This window comes from Podarcis cretensis (assembly GCF_951804945.1).
Source record: "Podarcis cretensis genome assembly, chromosome: 6".
Taxonomy (NCBI): Eukaryota; Metazoa; Chordata; class Lepidosauria; order Squamata; family Lacertidae; genus Podarcis; species Podarcis cretensis.
The window spans coordinates 5,008,791-5,024,875 of NC_137175.1; the positions used below are offsets into that span (position 1 = coordinate 5,008,791).

At 48.2% G+C, this 16,085-nt stretch overlaps 1 protein-coding gene across 2 annotated transcripts in view; it reads left to right on the top strand.

Moving 5' to 3' along the window:
* The window catches only part of CSNK2A1 (casein kinase 2 alpha 1), a 48,718-nt gene extending 35,864 nt beyond the window's left edge, over positions 1 to 12,854 (top strand). For both annotated transcript variants that reach the window (XM_079979734.1, XM_079979735.1), the window contains 7 exons: positions 911 to 994; positions 2,281 to 2,391; positions 4,195 to 4,296; positions 6,544 to 6,644; positions 7,134 to 7,282; positions 8,961 to 9,047; positions 9,830 to 12,854. In XM_079979734.1, the coding sequence (XP_079835860.1) occupies positions 911 to 994; positions 2,281 to 2,391; positions 4,195 to 4,296; positions 6,544 to 6,644; positions 7,134 to 7,282; positions 8,961 to 9,047; positions 9,830 to 9,945 (750 nt within the window). In that variant the 3' untranslated portion in view covers positions 9,946 to 12,854. The remainder of the gene's footprint in view (positions 1 to 910; positions 995 to 2,280; positions 2,392 to 4,194; positions 4,297 to 6,543; positions 6,645 to 7,133; positions 7,283 to 8,960; positions 9,048 to 9,829) is intronic.
* The last annotated feature ends 3,231 nt before the right edge of the window (positions 12,855 to 16,085 follow it).

Consider the following 16,085-nt stretch of genomic DNA (forward strand, 5'->3'; position numbering starts at 1 on the left):
GAAAAATACCAACAATTAAGAAAAAGAAAAAAGACAACAAGTCAAACCTTCCCATAACTTACTTTTCATTTGCTTGTTTCCTTGACCTCCTCACACCTCCCTTTTTTGTATTCTAGTTCAATTACATATTTCAGCAAATCCTTTTCATCTTTGTTTTTATCCTAATAATTTATCTTAACATACTGTAATTTTACATTCTCTTCTTTCACCAATTAACAATCCATTTTTACTTAATATCATTTCTGCTAAAGCCACATAACTTCATTCCAACATCCTTCTATCATTCCTTAATTTTACAATGTTTCTGTAAATAAACTTTAAATTTCTTCCAATCTTCTTCCACCAACTCTTCTCCTTGGTCTCGGATTCTGCCAGTTATTTCCGCCAGTTCCATATAGTCCATCACCTTCATCTGCCATGGAAGGAGGGCTAACTTTCAATGGATCCTGCCTGCCTGCTCCAGTCAGCCTCTGCAGCCTTATTTAGCATCCCATCTGCATCACAAGCATTTCTGGTTGGAACTTGAGACCTTTTCTGTTTTGTGGTGTTGTAAGTTGTGCAACCCCCTCTTGAGGGAGGTTTAATTAGCTTCCTTCCTTTTCAACCAGCTATTGGGAACTCTTCATCTGACATTCCCTTGTGAAAAGTCTTTGTCTCCCCACTCAACTGGCACTCTTGCCGTTTGATTCCGTTCCTGCGACCTTTGGGAAGGCTCTGTTTAGGGCTGCAAAGCACCATGCGGATTTTCATACAGATACAAGTTAAAACGAGCGAGGTGGGGATCTGATCTCTGATGCCCGCGGGCATCTGGTTGGCCACTGTGAGAGCTGGATTCTGGACTAGGTGGGCCGCTGGCCTGTTCTGATGTTCTTAGGCTCTTGTTCGTGATCAACATGCCTCTTTCCCCCAGGCCCTCGACTATTGCCACAGTATGGGGATAATGCACAGAGACGTCAAACCCCACAACGTCATGATTGACCATGAACACAGAAAGGTAAGGCTTGGAGGTCTTTGTCCTCTGTTTCTAGTTGGGATTTAATTGTGGCGGAAGCAAAATTCCTCTCGTGCACTGCTGCTGCTGTTGCTGCTGCTGCTGCTGTGTGTGTTTGTGGCCTGTTAGTAGCAGGAGCGGAAAAGAGATTTCCAAAAAGAGATTAGTATGGAAGGTAGGAGTGAAATCTTGCACATTTAGCTTCTGCAAAACTCCTGTTGGCATTCAGACGTTTTACCTTCATTGAGTACTTTACTTACCAAAGCTGCTCTGGGTATGTGCTGCAGAACCCTGTGGTGTTGCAAGCGTTCTGGAGCATGTCCCAGAACAGAGTTGGTTCATACAGGATACTGGTCAAGCCTATTGGACTTCACCGCCATTCTTTGTGAACTAAGAGTAAGTTATAAGGTATGTTCCTTGTGGCTACACCTCACAAGGGGAGGCTGGTGATGGTGGTTGGTTTGTCGTTCGGGGAAAAACATGACCACTCATTACAAGGTACAATGTAAAATGTTAAAGATACTGTTATTTTTATTATTATCGCTATTTATTAAATTGGCACACTATTCATCTGTAGATCTCAGTTCACAATATATCGGCAAGGATCAGAGATATTGTACAGCAGGATTCCCCAACGTGGTTCCTCCTGGACATTTTGGACTACAGCTCCCATAGCCCCTGAGAATTGGCTGTCCTGGCTGAGTCTGATGGGAGTTGTAGTCCATAACATTGGGGAGGACACCAGGTTGGGCAAAGACTGGTGCGTGGTGTGCCGAGAAGGAAGAGGGATGTTTTCTGCAGCTCCCACTTCAACTCTTCAAGGGTCAAATTGATTTTTTCCCGTTTCTTCCGTTTTGTATTTTTCTCTTCCTCCCCAGCCTGCTTGTCTAATTTACCCTTGTGTGGACTTTGAGCCGAAGCTATTCATTGCTGTAATTATTGATCTTTCATCTGAGAAACACTGCTTTTTGGTGGTTTGACTCCTATTTTCCAGGCCTTGGCTACTCATCAGAGCAGAATTATCCTCTGCCCTCCTACTCCTCCCTCTCACTCACAGTTCAATAGTTCGATTGCACTATTTTTGTCCCTGACCACGCCAGATGGTGTCAGTTACGTTTTGCGCTTCCGCTCAATTAGATCTTCGCATCATTTCATAACATTCCATTTATTTCTGATGCTGTTATTTCCTGCAGCAAGCAATCTGCACAGTCACTGGAAGATGCAGGCCAAGGCAAAGAGATTTCTCCTCCTCCTCCTCAGTCTCCTTTCTTTCCCTTTTCCCTTTTTAGCTCCGGCTAATAGATTGGGGTTTGGCTGAATTCTATCATCCTGGCCAAGAGTACAACGTCCGAGTGGCTTCTAGATACTTCAAAGGCCCAGAGCTCCTCGTAGATTATCAGGTAACTGTGTCCCACCTACGGAAATAATCAGGTTTGTGGGAAAGCAGCTCAGACAATTAAAGAACACAAGCGCATTCAGCCCTAAGGTTAGAAAAATCAGTTGAACGTTTCTCTTTCCCCCTTCCCCTCCAGGTAGAACTGCATTTCCTTCCATTCTCATTTTAGACACCCCTGGTGCTAACTGCATCCTTACCTATTTAGCTTTCAATTTGGGTGTGGAATTGATGGAGGATTCATTTCGTTTGCTCCAAAGAAAGCTGGCTGCTGCCCATCTGGGGCTTTCAGGGGTGTAAGGCAGGAGGCTGCCAGCAGGTGGAGCCAGAGCCAACTAATTATGGTTTTGCCTGCACCGCTCACCTCCTCGTTGAGTTCTGCAAGGTCATCACTGATACTAAAGAGGAAGAAGGTGACGCCCATTGCCTCCCTCTGGTTGCCAGAAAGCAGGCAGGCAAGTTGGGGCTGGCTTGGATGCAGATTGAGGTTGGGGCGGGGTGCTCCATTCTTCCCAATGGACCAGTCTCTGGGCCTGAATCAGGTATGGATTGTCCCTGTTTGTAACATGACAGTGGTCACAGCAGCTCTGTCTCAGCAGATGAAAGAATCTGCTTCTCTCTCTTGGGTGTTGTTCCTTGAAAGAACAACAACAACAACAACAATACTTTATTATTTATACCCTGCCCATCTGGCTGGGTTTCCCCAGCCACTCTGGGCTGCTTCCAGCAAAATATTAAAATACAATAATGTCTTCTAAAAGTCGGATACAGTCATACCTCATGTTACGTTTGCTTCATGATATGTTTTTTCAGGTTGCGTCCCAAAGCGACCCAGAAGTACTGGAAAGGGTTACTTCTGGGTTTCGCCGCTCGCACATGTGCAGGCGCACAAAATGACATCATTTGCATGTGCAGAAGTGGTGAATCGCAACCCACGCGTGCGCAGACACGCCACTGTGGGTTGCGTTGTATTCATGTTGCGAACGGGCCTCTGGAACAGATCCCGTTCACAACCAGAGGTACTACTGTAGTTGTTTATTTCCTTGATATCTGATGGGAGGGTGTTCCACAGGGCGGGCGCCACTACCGAGAAGGCCCTCTTCCTGGTTCCACTAACACAGAATCGTAGAATTGGAAGGGTCCAACCGTGGCGCTGTGGGTTAAAGCCTCAGCGCCTAGGGCTTGCCGATCGAAAGGTCGGCGGTTCGAATCCCTGCGGCGGGGTGCGCTCCCGCTGCTCGGTCCCAGCGCCTGCCAACCTAGCAGTTCGAAAGCACCTCCAGGTGCAAGTAGATAAATAGGGACCGCTTACCAGCGGGAAGGTAAACGGCGTTTCCGTGTGCGGCTCTGGCTCGCCAGAGCAGCGATGTCACGCTGGCCACGTGACCCGGAAGTGTCTCCGGACAGCGCTGGCCCCTGGCCTCTTAAATGAGATGGGCGCACAACCCTAGAGTCTGTCAAGACTGGCCCGTACGGGCAGGGGTACCTTTACCTTTACCTTTTTAACCCCCTGCAATGCAGGAATCTCAACTAAAGCATCCACGACAGGTGGCCATCCAGCCATAAAAACCTCCAATGAAGGAGAGTTCAATCCTTCCAGTGAGCACTCAGATTTGAGTAACCCCTGAAGAACTACAGGGACGCCTCACCCTGTAGTGTCTATTTTCTTTGTGCCAGGCTGGTTGCTGTCAACTTGTCGCGGGGATTTGTTTTTCACTCACAATCGGGCTTGGTTTGCAATGTTCTTTTTGCCCCTTTCACGCCTGTTAAATGCACCAGACGGATGGGCCTGCTTTTGCTTCCTTTGCAGATGTACGACTACAGCTTGGACATGTGGAGCTTGGGTTGCATGCTTGCCAGCATGATCTTCCGAAAGGAGCCCTTCTTCCATGGTCATGATAACTATGATCAGGTGAGAGAGAGAATGAAAGAGATATCATGGTGATGTTCAGGCGCAGGGCTTTCTCTTCTCCGTAACTTCTGTGTTCTGCATGTTCTCGGCTTCCCAAGGGTTAGAAAAATCAAGAATTCACTGGATTGGCTCACATGTACAGTGGTGCCTCGCAAGATGAAAAGAATCCGTTCTGCGATTCTCTTCGTCTAGCGGTTTTTTCGTCTTGTGAAGCAAGCCCATTGACGGATTAGCGGATTAGCGCTATTAGCGGCTTAGCGGCTTTTAGCGGTTTAGCAGATAAGCGGCTTAGCGGCTTAGAAAAAGGGGAAAAAAGGAAAAAAATTCGGAAAAACCCGCAAGACATTTTGTCTTGCAAAGCAAGCCCATAGGGAAATTCGTTTTGCGAAGCGCCTCCAAAATGGAAAACCCTTTCGTCTAGTGGGTTTTTCGTCTTGCGAGGCATTCGTCTTGCGGGGCACCACTGTACGTTTCTCATTTGATCGCTGCCAACTCCAGTTAGGACCTGCACGTATGAATGGTGCTACCATGGGTCACAGATATAAAATTCAGTTTCTCTTTCAGTCTGGTTTCTGTGGTTTCCAGTAGATTTTAGCTAGCATGTATTGGCTGCGAGCTGACATGAAGCAATGTACATGGGTGGTATTCGGCTAAGCCAGACTCAAGATTTAGACGTCACTGGGTGTGCTCTGAGTATGGCAGTCTAATGCTAGCCCATGTTCATCCAAGGCTCGCTTGCCTAACAGATCTCTTGACCAGAGGCGTAGCAAGCCCAGGTGGTACCCGGTGTGGAATATTTCTTGTCACACCCTCCCCCCACATCGACAGCTCGGGGTAGGCTTGGGAGTTGTGGGCGGGCGCTGAAGGTCCGCCGCCCCTTCCTATGTCTCTGCTCCCCCACGCCCGCAACTCCCAAGCACCCCGAGCCGTCGGAGGAAGGGGGAAGAGCCATGCCGCTTTGCTGGGGCGCTGGCAAAGCTGCACAGCTCGTCTTCTCGGGAGCCATGGCTCCCATCCACTCCTCCCTGGCTCACTGCAAAGGAGAGCCAGGGAGGAGGGATCCCACCACCGTCCGTACAGCACTGGTGGCAAACCACTACATACAGCACACGTGCAGCGTCGCTACACACACCGCATGCATGCAACACCGCGCATGCGTTGTGCATAGCGGTTTGTCACCGGTGCTGCCCGAGAGCCGTACAGATGATGGTGGGATCCTCTGCTCGCAGCTGCAGCCACAAACGGAGGATTCTCCGCATGCGGCTGTGGCGGCACAATGGCTGCTCGCGCCTCCGCGCCTGGGCAAGCACCCCACTGGGTGCCTTCTTGTCACCCTCCCAGACGTGGAACCCAGGGTACACCGCCCCTACCTTGCGACGCCACTGCTCTTGACTTGCCCTGCAAATACTCTCAACGGGGAAATGAAGAGCAGCTGCCAGGGATTGTCGGGCGGATGACAGTGATCATATCGTGTTTTCTAATATCTCACAACTGCCCCGAGAAGCTCGTGTTTCTGCCAAGGGGGAAGTTAATCTCCTGGTGCCTGAAGTGGCTGTGATCACCGTCTTCCAGCTGAAGCTGCTTATTTGGGGAAATCACATTTCACCAAAGTCAAGATTGGTGTTCCCATGTAAGGTTTTTTAATGGCACTTGGTGTCACATGGGCCTGTTCTGTGGCTGACAAAGGAAGGCTCTTTGTATGAATTTAGAGAACTCGCTCTTTCATGAAGTACATTTTGCCCCGTCTCTCTATAGTTCAGGCACATCTTTTTCAGCAGGCATTTGGAAAAGGAGAAACCTGATGGCTGCTGCTATTAGCAGCTGTTCCTTATTGATTTGCTAGTTTTGTTTTTTTTTAAAGCATTAGTTGCTTTATGGATTTTTTTAAAAATCCCATTTGCTTGTTGTCAACCATCCTGTGGCTTGTACACAGGACAGTACATAAATATCTCAAATATAAAGATGAGCCGTCATTATAATTAACACTCATATAGTGCTTTCAAGGGTTTAGAGCGCTTGGCCTTTATTACCTAGCTGTGATCCTTACAGTGACCCTGTAAGGGAACTCAGTAACGTTGTTCCCGATATTGGCGGGTGGGTGGGTGGACTGAGGCCGAGAGGGAAGAGTGCTTTGCCCAAAGCGAGATCATGCCAGAGGCAAGACTTGAACAGGAGGCCTCCTCGATTCGTCGCTCCGTCTCCCAGCCGCTACTCTTCCACATGCTGGCTTACGCCTTCTGTTCACAGTTGGTGAGAATAGCTAAGGTGCTCGGGACAGAAGACCTGTACGACTACATTGACAAATACAACATTGAGCTTGACCCCCGTTTCAACGACATCTTGGGCAGGTAAGATGAGATTGATTTAACACAGCGGTTCCCAAACTTTCTGAGGCCATCCCCTCCCCAGTTCCATAAACCAATAATAATAATAATAATAATAATAATAGTTCGCTTCCCAGCTGACTAGGTTGCCCCAGCCATTCTGGGCAGCTTCCAACACATAAAATAACACAATAAAGCATCAAACATTAAAACCTTCGCTAGACAGGGCTGCCTTGAGATGTATTTTCTCTATTTAGTGGTCTGGAAGGGACATGTCCTTTTTGCTTCCTTCCACTTGCATCTCCAAAACGATGCAGTGCCGAAACTGCTTTGTAAGGCGCTATAGAAACGGCAGGCGACTTGACTTCGAGTTACTTGTGTGCGTCCCTCTTTCCGTTCTTAAGAGTCGCTGACAACGTGCAGAAATACTTGTATGCTGGTAGGGTTAACAAAGGCTGTCCAAGGGGGACTCATCCATTCGTGCTGTCTCCCCCCCCCCCCTCCGGCTCATAGGCATTCCCGCAAGCGATGGGAGCGCTTCGTCCACAGCGAGAATCAGCATTTGGTCAGCCCCGAGGCCCTGGATTTCTTGGACAAGTTGCTGCGATATGACCACCAATCCCGTCTGACGGCGAGAGAAGCCATGGAGCACCCTTATTTCTGTGAGTCTGGCCCAGCTTTTCAGACTTTCAAAGGAGCAAAGATCAGGGAGGAGGGAGAGGTGCACCAGAAAGGGCGTCCTGAGCCCGTTTCTCCTTCCTTGGAAAGCCATGTTGACGGTGGCACACAAAATAACTTCAAAATCTGTGAGCTGCATATGGCAAAATCTCATCGGAGCCGAGCTTTATTCGGGGCAGTGAAAGGAGGTGGGAGAAAGTCAGCTGCCTGTTCCCTCCCATCCCTGAGCTTCCCAAACAGCCCAGCTGAATCCTGCAGTTCTTGTGAAAATATTCCACATTCATGAAGAATCTGCCTCTTGACTGTCAGGCAGTTTTGCAGCCGAAGATGCTGCTTTGTGTCTCAATATTACAGGGTGAGTCTTTTAAAAGAGGCCCCGTGGAACGTGTGTACTCTTTTAAAGGACTCGCCCTGTATATGTCCTGTTGTCACAAGGGCTTGTGGGAATAAAAGTGTTTGGGGATTTTGCTTCCCCCTCTCCCTTCCCCGCCAGCGGGAAGTTCTTTTGGGTATAGTGAAACCTGCTTAGATCCCACCAGTCCCAAATCACACTCCGCAATTGATCTACCAGCGAGTTGCCATCCTGATGAGGGATGTTTTTAAGAGTAGACAAACAGTTTGCCTTTCCTTCTTTTCCTCCATCCGGATAACCTCCAGCTCAAGGATGAGATTTCTCTGCGCTGTAGCAGCCCTGGCTTTCTGCACCTACCAACAAAACCTGGGTTCTGCAACTTGTGTGAACTATACCTGTTAGGAAACGGAGAGTAATTCAGCAGTTGTCATGGCAAACCCTGACCAGCAAGCTGCATCTCCAGCAATACTTGCCTTCCCAATATGCAAGGCTGCATGTGTGACATGGGATTCTTCCCAGGCCTTCCCATCCATATTCCAGCTTCTCTTCACAGCCTCTGTGGCTGGAGACTTCCCTGCTTAAATAAATGAAACCTGTGATCACCAGCTGTAGGGCTGGGCGATACCTGGTTTTCAACATTGTGATATACCAGCAGCTAAATACCACAGTGTGCTGATACATCATGATGTATGGAATGTATCTCTGCAGCTTCTTCCTCCCCACCGTCTGCAGGTAATTTGGGCAGGGAATACATCGTGGATTCCCGGCCACCACAGTGCATTTACAGCTCATAATGTCTGAAACCGGTATTGCCATACAGTGGTACCTCGCAAGACGAATGCCTTGTAAGACGAAAAACTCGCAAAACGAAAGAGTTTTTCGTTTTTTGAGTTGCTTCGCAAGACGGATTTCCCTATGGGCTTGCTTCGCAAGACGAAAACGTCTTGCAAGTTTGTTTCCTTTGTCTTGCAAGTTTGTTTCCTTTTTCTTAAAATTGTGCATTCACTTCGAGGAGCAACTCATAGCACGCGGTGTGGTAGCCTTTTTTGAGGTTTTTGAAGACTTTGGTGATTTTTGAAGCTTTTCCAAAGTCCATGCTTCGCAAGACGAAAAAATCGCAAGACAAAAAAACTCGCAGAACGAATTAATTTCATATTGCGAGGCACCACTGTACTGGTTTCAGACAATTTACCACTATATCACCCAGATCTAATCAGCTGAATGGCATGCAATATGTGTGATGCAGAAATAACGGGAGTGCACACACCCCCTGTTCTAATTGAGATGCCTGGTTTGTTTGTGTTTTGCAGACCCCATAGTGAAGGACCAGGCTCGGATGAGCTCAACCAACATGCCGGGCAGCAGCACCCCCGTCAGCAGCGCCAGTATGTTGTCAGGTGGGTCCACAATCAGCCACACTCTGCCGGGCGAGCCTCATCGCACAGCCAGAGGTGGTACAGTCTGGGAAATGCTTTAAACCCTACTGTTCCAGCTGTTTGCATGAGTTTGGTTGATTGATTTGAGTTTACTTATATGCCACTTTCCCAGTGTGGTGTAGTGGTTAAGAGCGGTGGACTCGTAATCTGGGGAACCGGGTTCGCTTCCCCGCTCCTCCACATGCAGCTGCTGGGTGACCTTGGGCTAGTCACACTTCTCTGAAGTCTCTCAGCCTAACTCACCTCACAAGAGTGTTTGTTGTGAGGGAGGAAGGGAAAGGAGAATGTTAGCTGCTTTGAGACTCCTTTCGGGTAGTGATAAAGTGGGATATCAAATCCAAACTTCTCTTCTTCACAACAAACTGTGGCCAAATCAGCTTCCAGAAAGCATTCGGAACACAGATACACGAAAGACAGAGCCCAAGTGTCAATGCCCAAGTGTTTACCTCACATGCTTTCAAAGTGCCAGGACTCCCAAAAGGGCTGGCTGGCACATGGCTCGCTTATCACTTGATAGCTTAATCGTCAGGTGGTGGTACGTGCAAAAGAACCATCGCAGATTGATTTTTTGATAATTCTTTTTAACGCGTTGCTTTGATGCTTTCTCTGTGTGTTCAGCAGTGAGTTAGCAAGCGTTTCTGCAGTGGCCCGAAGGTGCTGGGCTCTGGCAGGGCCACTGGCCCCACACTCTGACGCGAAACTGCCCCCTCCGTGGCCCTAACACTCTTCTCCTTCCCATCTAGGGCTTTCTTCAGTGCCAACGTCTTCACCCCTGGGGCCTCTAGCGGGCTCGCCTGTGATAGCTGCTGCCAACACCCTAGGTATGCCAGTTCCAGCTGCCGCGGGAGCCCAGCAGTAGAGGAGGACACCCCGTCTCCCAGATGCCTGACCGGAGCCGGGTTGGGGCCGAGGTCGTTCCTCCACCCCCTTCCCCAGGACAACAGCAGCCGCTTGTGGCCGGCGTTGTGGGGAGGGAGAAGGGAGGGGACGGAATGCTTTGGAGGAGTTATGTCTGAACAGTTGCTTGTGGATTTATAGTAGTTCAGTCATAAAAAAAAGAAAAATATATAGGCCGATTTCCCCCCTTTTTTTACTTGAACTTTTCGTATCTCAGGGGGTTCCCTGACAAAATCTGCAGATGGAGTATTTCGTGGACAATTCTCCCCGCCCCCAACACTTTCCCTGTTCATTTTATTATTTGTAAGATCCAAGGCGATACGACTGTGTATCTCGAGGGTCTCGGTTCTTGCCGGAAAGCTCTCCCTCTTTCCCCGTTCCTTTCTGCTGGCTGATGCCACATCAGGGATGGGGTGAGACTTGCAAGGACCTCTCGCTTTCTCCCCCTTTTGGGAATACCTGAGTTGCGCTCCTTAAAAGGCAGCCGGGACGGACGAAGGTCTTTAAGCAGTGGTTGCGTCGTTTTTGCCTCTTTGCGATTGACAGCTAGAGTGGGAGGAGTTTCCGCTACCAAAAACAAATATTTTAAGTTGCAGCAAAAGGTTTGTGGGACGGCAGCTTCTGTGTGGGAATGGGGTCTTCTCTTGTGAGCCCCATTGGCTCACCGGCAGCACCTCCCCCCTTGCACGTGTCCTCGTTCGGAAGTTTTCAGGATTCTGATCCAATCAGAAGGAAGCTGCCTTGTCCCCCCTTGAAAGGAGTCTTGGCGTCTTCCCATAAGTCGCTCTCTCTTCCCCTCTGCCCCCTGGGAAGATCCATCAATGTCTTCTTGGTTTGGTATTTTGGAAATGCATTTGTCAGTGGGTTTCTCTCTCTAAAAGCAACTCAAGCTTCTGGTTGGCTGGTTGGTTCTGCCCAAACTGGACCATGCACACTGACAGCGGGACAGTTCACCTGCTCACCTTCCTCTCACGTGCCATGTGGCGAGAGATGCCGCTCTATGCTGGGGTTTTGTTTTTTGCTTTTCGTTTTATTTTCAATCTAACTCGTGGTCTTGTAAATAGAAAGCGGAGGGGTGGGGGAGGAATGAACAGCCTCGAGACTTTGACAGAGAAAGGAAAAGAGAGCAAAGAACAAGATGGTAGACCTGTCAGAAACCCTAGCCATGGAGAGTATCACCTTCCCCCTCTGAGCGTGTGTGTGTATATAACTCTTGTCCTTCCTATGCTGAAAGATCCAGTGTTGGAATTCCTTGATGTAAATAAAACTGTTGGGGTTGTTTGTTTTTTTTTTAATTTATCAAAAGGTTAGGTTTTACGTTTCCTGTGCAGAGGTTCTCCCTGAGCCAGCGCCATGCTTCTTAAAACTCAGCTTGCGGCCCTCCAATCCACGAAGCGGGGGGCTTGGGGTAGGTGGGTGGGCAGGGTCAGGCCGCTTCTCCTTCACTGTCTATTTTGCACCGTGCACAGATTTGGTTCTAGTAGCAAACAGCGCTAAGAAGCCTTACCAGAAGCATCTCACAAGCCAAAGCATCGCCCGGACCCTCGGCATACGTTTTTCCTTTTGCACCTCGGCAGCGCTGGAGTTTAGGATGGAGAGAGGGGTGGCTCTCTGCATGCTGCTGCTCAGCGCCTGATTCAAACCACTGATGGGGGAGACTTGGAGGCACAGCAACCCCTCCCCGTTTCCTCCAGAGTTGCCTCCTCGTTCGACAACCACTTCAAGAGGCAGTTTGCCTCTGGGGGGGAGCACCGATCACTTGATTTTTCAATAATATATGCAACTTTTGGGGGTCGGAGTTAGGTAACCACGTATTTCTTCCTGTTTTTATTAACTTTGCTTTCCCCTCCGTTTTTGTTCTTCTGGGTTGTGACACTTTTGAGGGTGTGGTCGAAGCATGAGTGAATTGCATAGCGAAGAACATGAGACCCTGAGCTGTGTTCTCCGTTGCCTCCCCACCACCACCTTGGAAAGTTAGTTCGGACTTAAAAATTCACGCAGCGGTAGCTTATTGGGAACTCTGGTGGGGAATTGTGGTGGTTGAGGCCTCCTGCGGATGTGGAAGCTAGGCCCATGCTAGACAACCTCTTCTTGGCAACAGTCGGTGACTGTGAAAGATTCAGCATTCAGAAATGTTGTATCCATCTTTGCACGGCATGGAGAGACCTACAAAAAACCTCTTCAAGCAGGCGATAATTTTCCCTCCTGTCACCTCCTTGGCAAATGGGGCTAAAGGGTATCCTAATGTCGCAGACCAGCTGAGGGGAGAGCCCACTCAGGGTGCAAATTTCAGTAAGCATCCAACCTTAAATCATGAGAAGGTGAGGGGAGAGCAGGAGGTTTCTGATTCAGGGAGCGATGCAAGCAAATTTCCTTCTCCGTGCTTAATGCCAGTTTTGCTGCCCACCCAAGCAGCAGTCTTGAAAGGAGCTCGAGGAAACTGCAGATTGTTAACAGCATCTGTGTTGTAAATTACCTCATCTGTATACCTTGTATCAGAACACATTTTTTAAAAGGATTTCTCAGCACTTCCTGGTTTCACCGCGCGCGCGCGCCCCCCCCTGCATTGTGTTAGATGGCAGGAAAATCAATTGCCAATACAGATAGTCTTGTTGGCAACTTAACTTTAAAAAAGGTTTTTTTAAAAAGAAGAAAAGAAAAAGTTTTTTTTTAATCTTGTTTGAAGTGATCCTTTTTATTTTTATCTGTTGAAATTTAGATTATTATTATTATTTTGTTGTTTTCCTTTTGGATTTATTGGTTGTAATTGTATTGTACTTGTTCAGAACTAACCCTTAACTGTGCTGGGAAGAAGTTGTGCCATGGAGGTCTTTAATTTTTTTAAAATAAAATAATTGAAACTAAACTACACCCCATCCCAGTAGTTGCTCCATTTTAAAAGCAGGCGGTAGTGGGGAATCCTCAGGGATTTTGTGGTTTCTGCACGTGTGGTAGAGGGAAGTGAGGGGCAGGTGCAGCTCATCCACCTGGGATCGAAGCCCATCTAGGAGAAGGAACTCTCTGACCCTAAACCTCTGCAGCCTTGCAAGATATCCTCAGGAGAAGAAAAGGCTCAGGAGTTAACCTCACACAAATCTGGAGTGGAGTCCCTAAGGTAGTTGGATTGCACCTTGGCAACTCCTGCAGCCAAGCTGGTGCCAAACTCATTGTCCTGCTTTCCTGTGGATCCCATCAGTGAGGCCGAGAGAGAGGTCTTGTCATCTGGGCATCCCAGGACCTCCATACATACTGCCCAGGCTTGCACCCTGGGGACGTCCTTTCGGTGCCGCAAACATAGCCAAAACAATGCAGGAGGAAGTTGTGAGTTACTGGTCTCTGCAGCCACAGCAGGCTCTGATTCTCCAGTGGTTTGACTTAACCTCTGGAGGTGCCCTCCATTGTCTCCCGAGACAGACGGACACCGCACAAAAAAAGCTCTCGCATCCAAGATTTGCAGCAGTATTGACCAGGCCAAGTCACCAGCCAGCTGGTTCTGTTCTTTCTGTGTCATCCTAATCAAAGAATGGAATGGCGATGTTGTGCCTGCGGCTGCTTTCTTTGGACCAGGCTGGCCAGCAGAGGGTGATGAAGCTCCATCTGCTCTTTTTTCTTTTACTGTAACTTAGGTAAAATTTATTTGGTGTCTCCCAGCTGTTTTGTATGGAGCTATAAAGAGTACTTTATGGGTGGGTCCTATATGACTAATGTGACCCAATCTGAGTGGTTTATCAGCTTCACTTTTCCACCCTGTCCATCTTCAAAAAGAGGATGGGATAGAAATTATTTTTTAATTGTTCAGTCACTACCTGCCTTCCCTTCATTTTAATTTTGATTGGAACCCTTCTGCTATTTCAAAGATATACACAGTTATCGCTTTCCAAACATAATATGCTCTCAATGAATTGTTTGGCGAGTGTTTGCATGATGAGTTGACGATTTCTATTAATTCCTGTGGGGAAATCTCAAATCTGTTTCTGACCACAGAATTTTGACCTCCAAATGCTGAGGGGAAAACCAGGGAAACCCTCTGAAACCTTGCAAACATGGAAGGAAAAAAAATGCTCTCTTATATATCTGACCTCTCCCTCTTCCTCCCCACCATAATTTCTGGCAAAATGACTGCCGCAGACCAGCAAAACAAAAAACAAGGCTCACTTAAGGCTGTTTATTTTTTTACAGCACAACTCAAGGGCCCAGCAGATTGGACATCAGAATCTGCTGCGTGTGTAGTGAGGTTTTGGTACTGATTCCTTGTGTTAGGATAAGTAAATTTTCATATAACGAGCGTTTGGGTAACAGGGCCTCCGCTTATAAGCAACTTCTTGAGGCTTCTTGTTGTTTAGTCGTTTAGTCGTGTCCGACTCTTCGTGACCTCATGGACCAGAGCACGCCAGGCACACCTGTCTTCCACTGCCTCCTGCATTTTGGTCAAACTCATGTTGATAGCTTTGAGAACACTGTCCAACCATCTCGTCCTCTGTCGTCCCCTTCTCCTTGTGCCCTCCATCTTTCCCAACATCAGGGTCTTTTCCAGGGAGTCTTCTCTTCTCATGAGGTGGCCAAAGTATTGGGAGTCTCAGCTTCAGGATCTGTCCTTCCAGTGAGTACTCGGGGCTGATTTCCTTAAGAATGGATCAGTTTGATTTTCTTGCAGTCCATGTGACTCTCAAGAGTCTCCCCCAGCACCAGAATTCAAAAGCATCAATTTTTGTCCATGGAGTTTTCTTGGCAGGGATACTGGAGTGGCTTGCCGGTTCCTCTTCCAGGTGGATCACGTTTGGTCAAAACTCTCCACTATGAGCTGTCTATCTTGGGTGCCCTGCTCGGCATAGTTCATAGCTTCTCTGAGTTATTCAAGCCCCTTCTCCGCAGCAAGGCAGTGATCCATGAAGGGGTTCTCAAGGCTATTTACGGTAAAATTCAAGTAAGACATCAACTTGAAAACCGAGACCTTGCCCATGTCTCCATCTAGTTGGCATTTGCTCTCACAGGAGGTAGCGTTGGCCGCAGACATGGATGGCTTTAAGAGAGAATTGGGACAAATTCACGGGGAAGAAAAGGGCTTTCAGTGGCTACTAGCCACCATGGGCTTTGCTCTGTCTCATAGAATCATAGAGTTGGAAGAGACCCCAAGGGCCATGGAGTCCAACCCCCTGCCAAGCAGGAAACACCATCAGAGCACTCCTGACCTATGGTTGTCAAGCCTCTGCTTAAAGACCTCCAAAGAAGGAGACTCCACCACACTCCTTGGCAGCAAATTCCACTGTCAAACAGCTCTTACTGTCAGGAAGTTCTTCCTAATGTTTAGGTGGAATCTTCTTTCTTGTAGTTTGGAGCCATTGCTCCGTGTCCGCTTCTCTGGAGCAGCAGAAAACAGCCTTTCTCCCTCCTCTATGTGACATCCTTTAATATATTTGAACATGGCTATCATATCACCCCTTAACCTCCTCTTCTCCAGGCTAAACATGCCCAGCTCCCTTAGCCGTTCCTCATAAGGCATCGTTTCCAGGCCTTTGACCATTTTGGTCGCCCTCCTCTGGACACGTTCCAGTTTGTCAGTGTCCTTCTTGAACTGTGGTGCCCAGAACTGGACACAGTACTCCAGGTGAGGTCTGACCAGTGCAGAATACAGTGGCACTATTACTTCCCTTGATCTAGTCTCCTTTGTGCAGAGGCTTCTGAATGCCAGTTGCTGGAAACTGCAGTGATATCACCTGATGTTCTTGGTTGTGGGGCTTCTGGGCCTGCTCACCTTCCTCTCTGCTCAGTAGCCCCAGGAGGAGCAGCAGACAGAAAAGGGGATTTTGCGCTCCCCCCTTGAGTCTTTTTGTCTGGTTGGGCTATGGGTGGAGGATAGAGAGGGTTGCACAAGTGTTTGTAGAATCGAGGCTACTGCACCCAAAGGGAAATGTTGCTTTTGTTGCCCTGCCCATTTTTGCCTCTGGCCCTGCCCACCAATGACAATGTGGCCCCCGAAAGCTTCCTCAGGAGGCAATTTGGCCCTTTTTTTTTTTTGCAAATAAAACACCAGCGCATTCTTTATTTTAAAAAAATAATGTTTCATTGAGAATTTTCATTTTTTTTTTTGCCATAAAAAGTGTC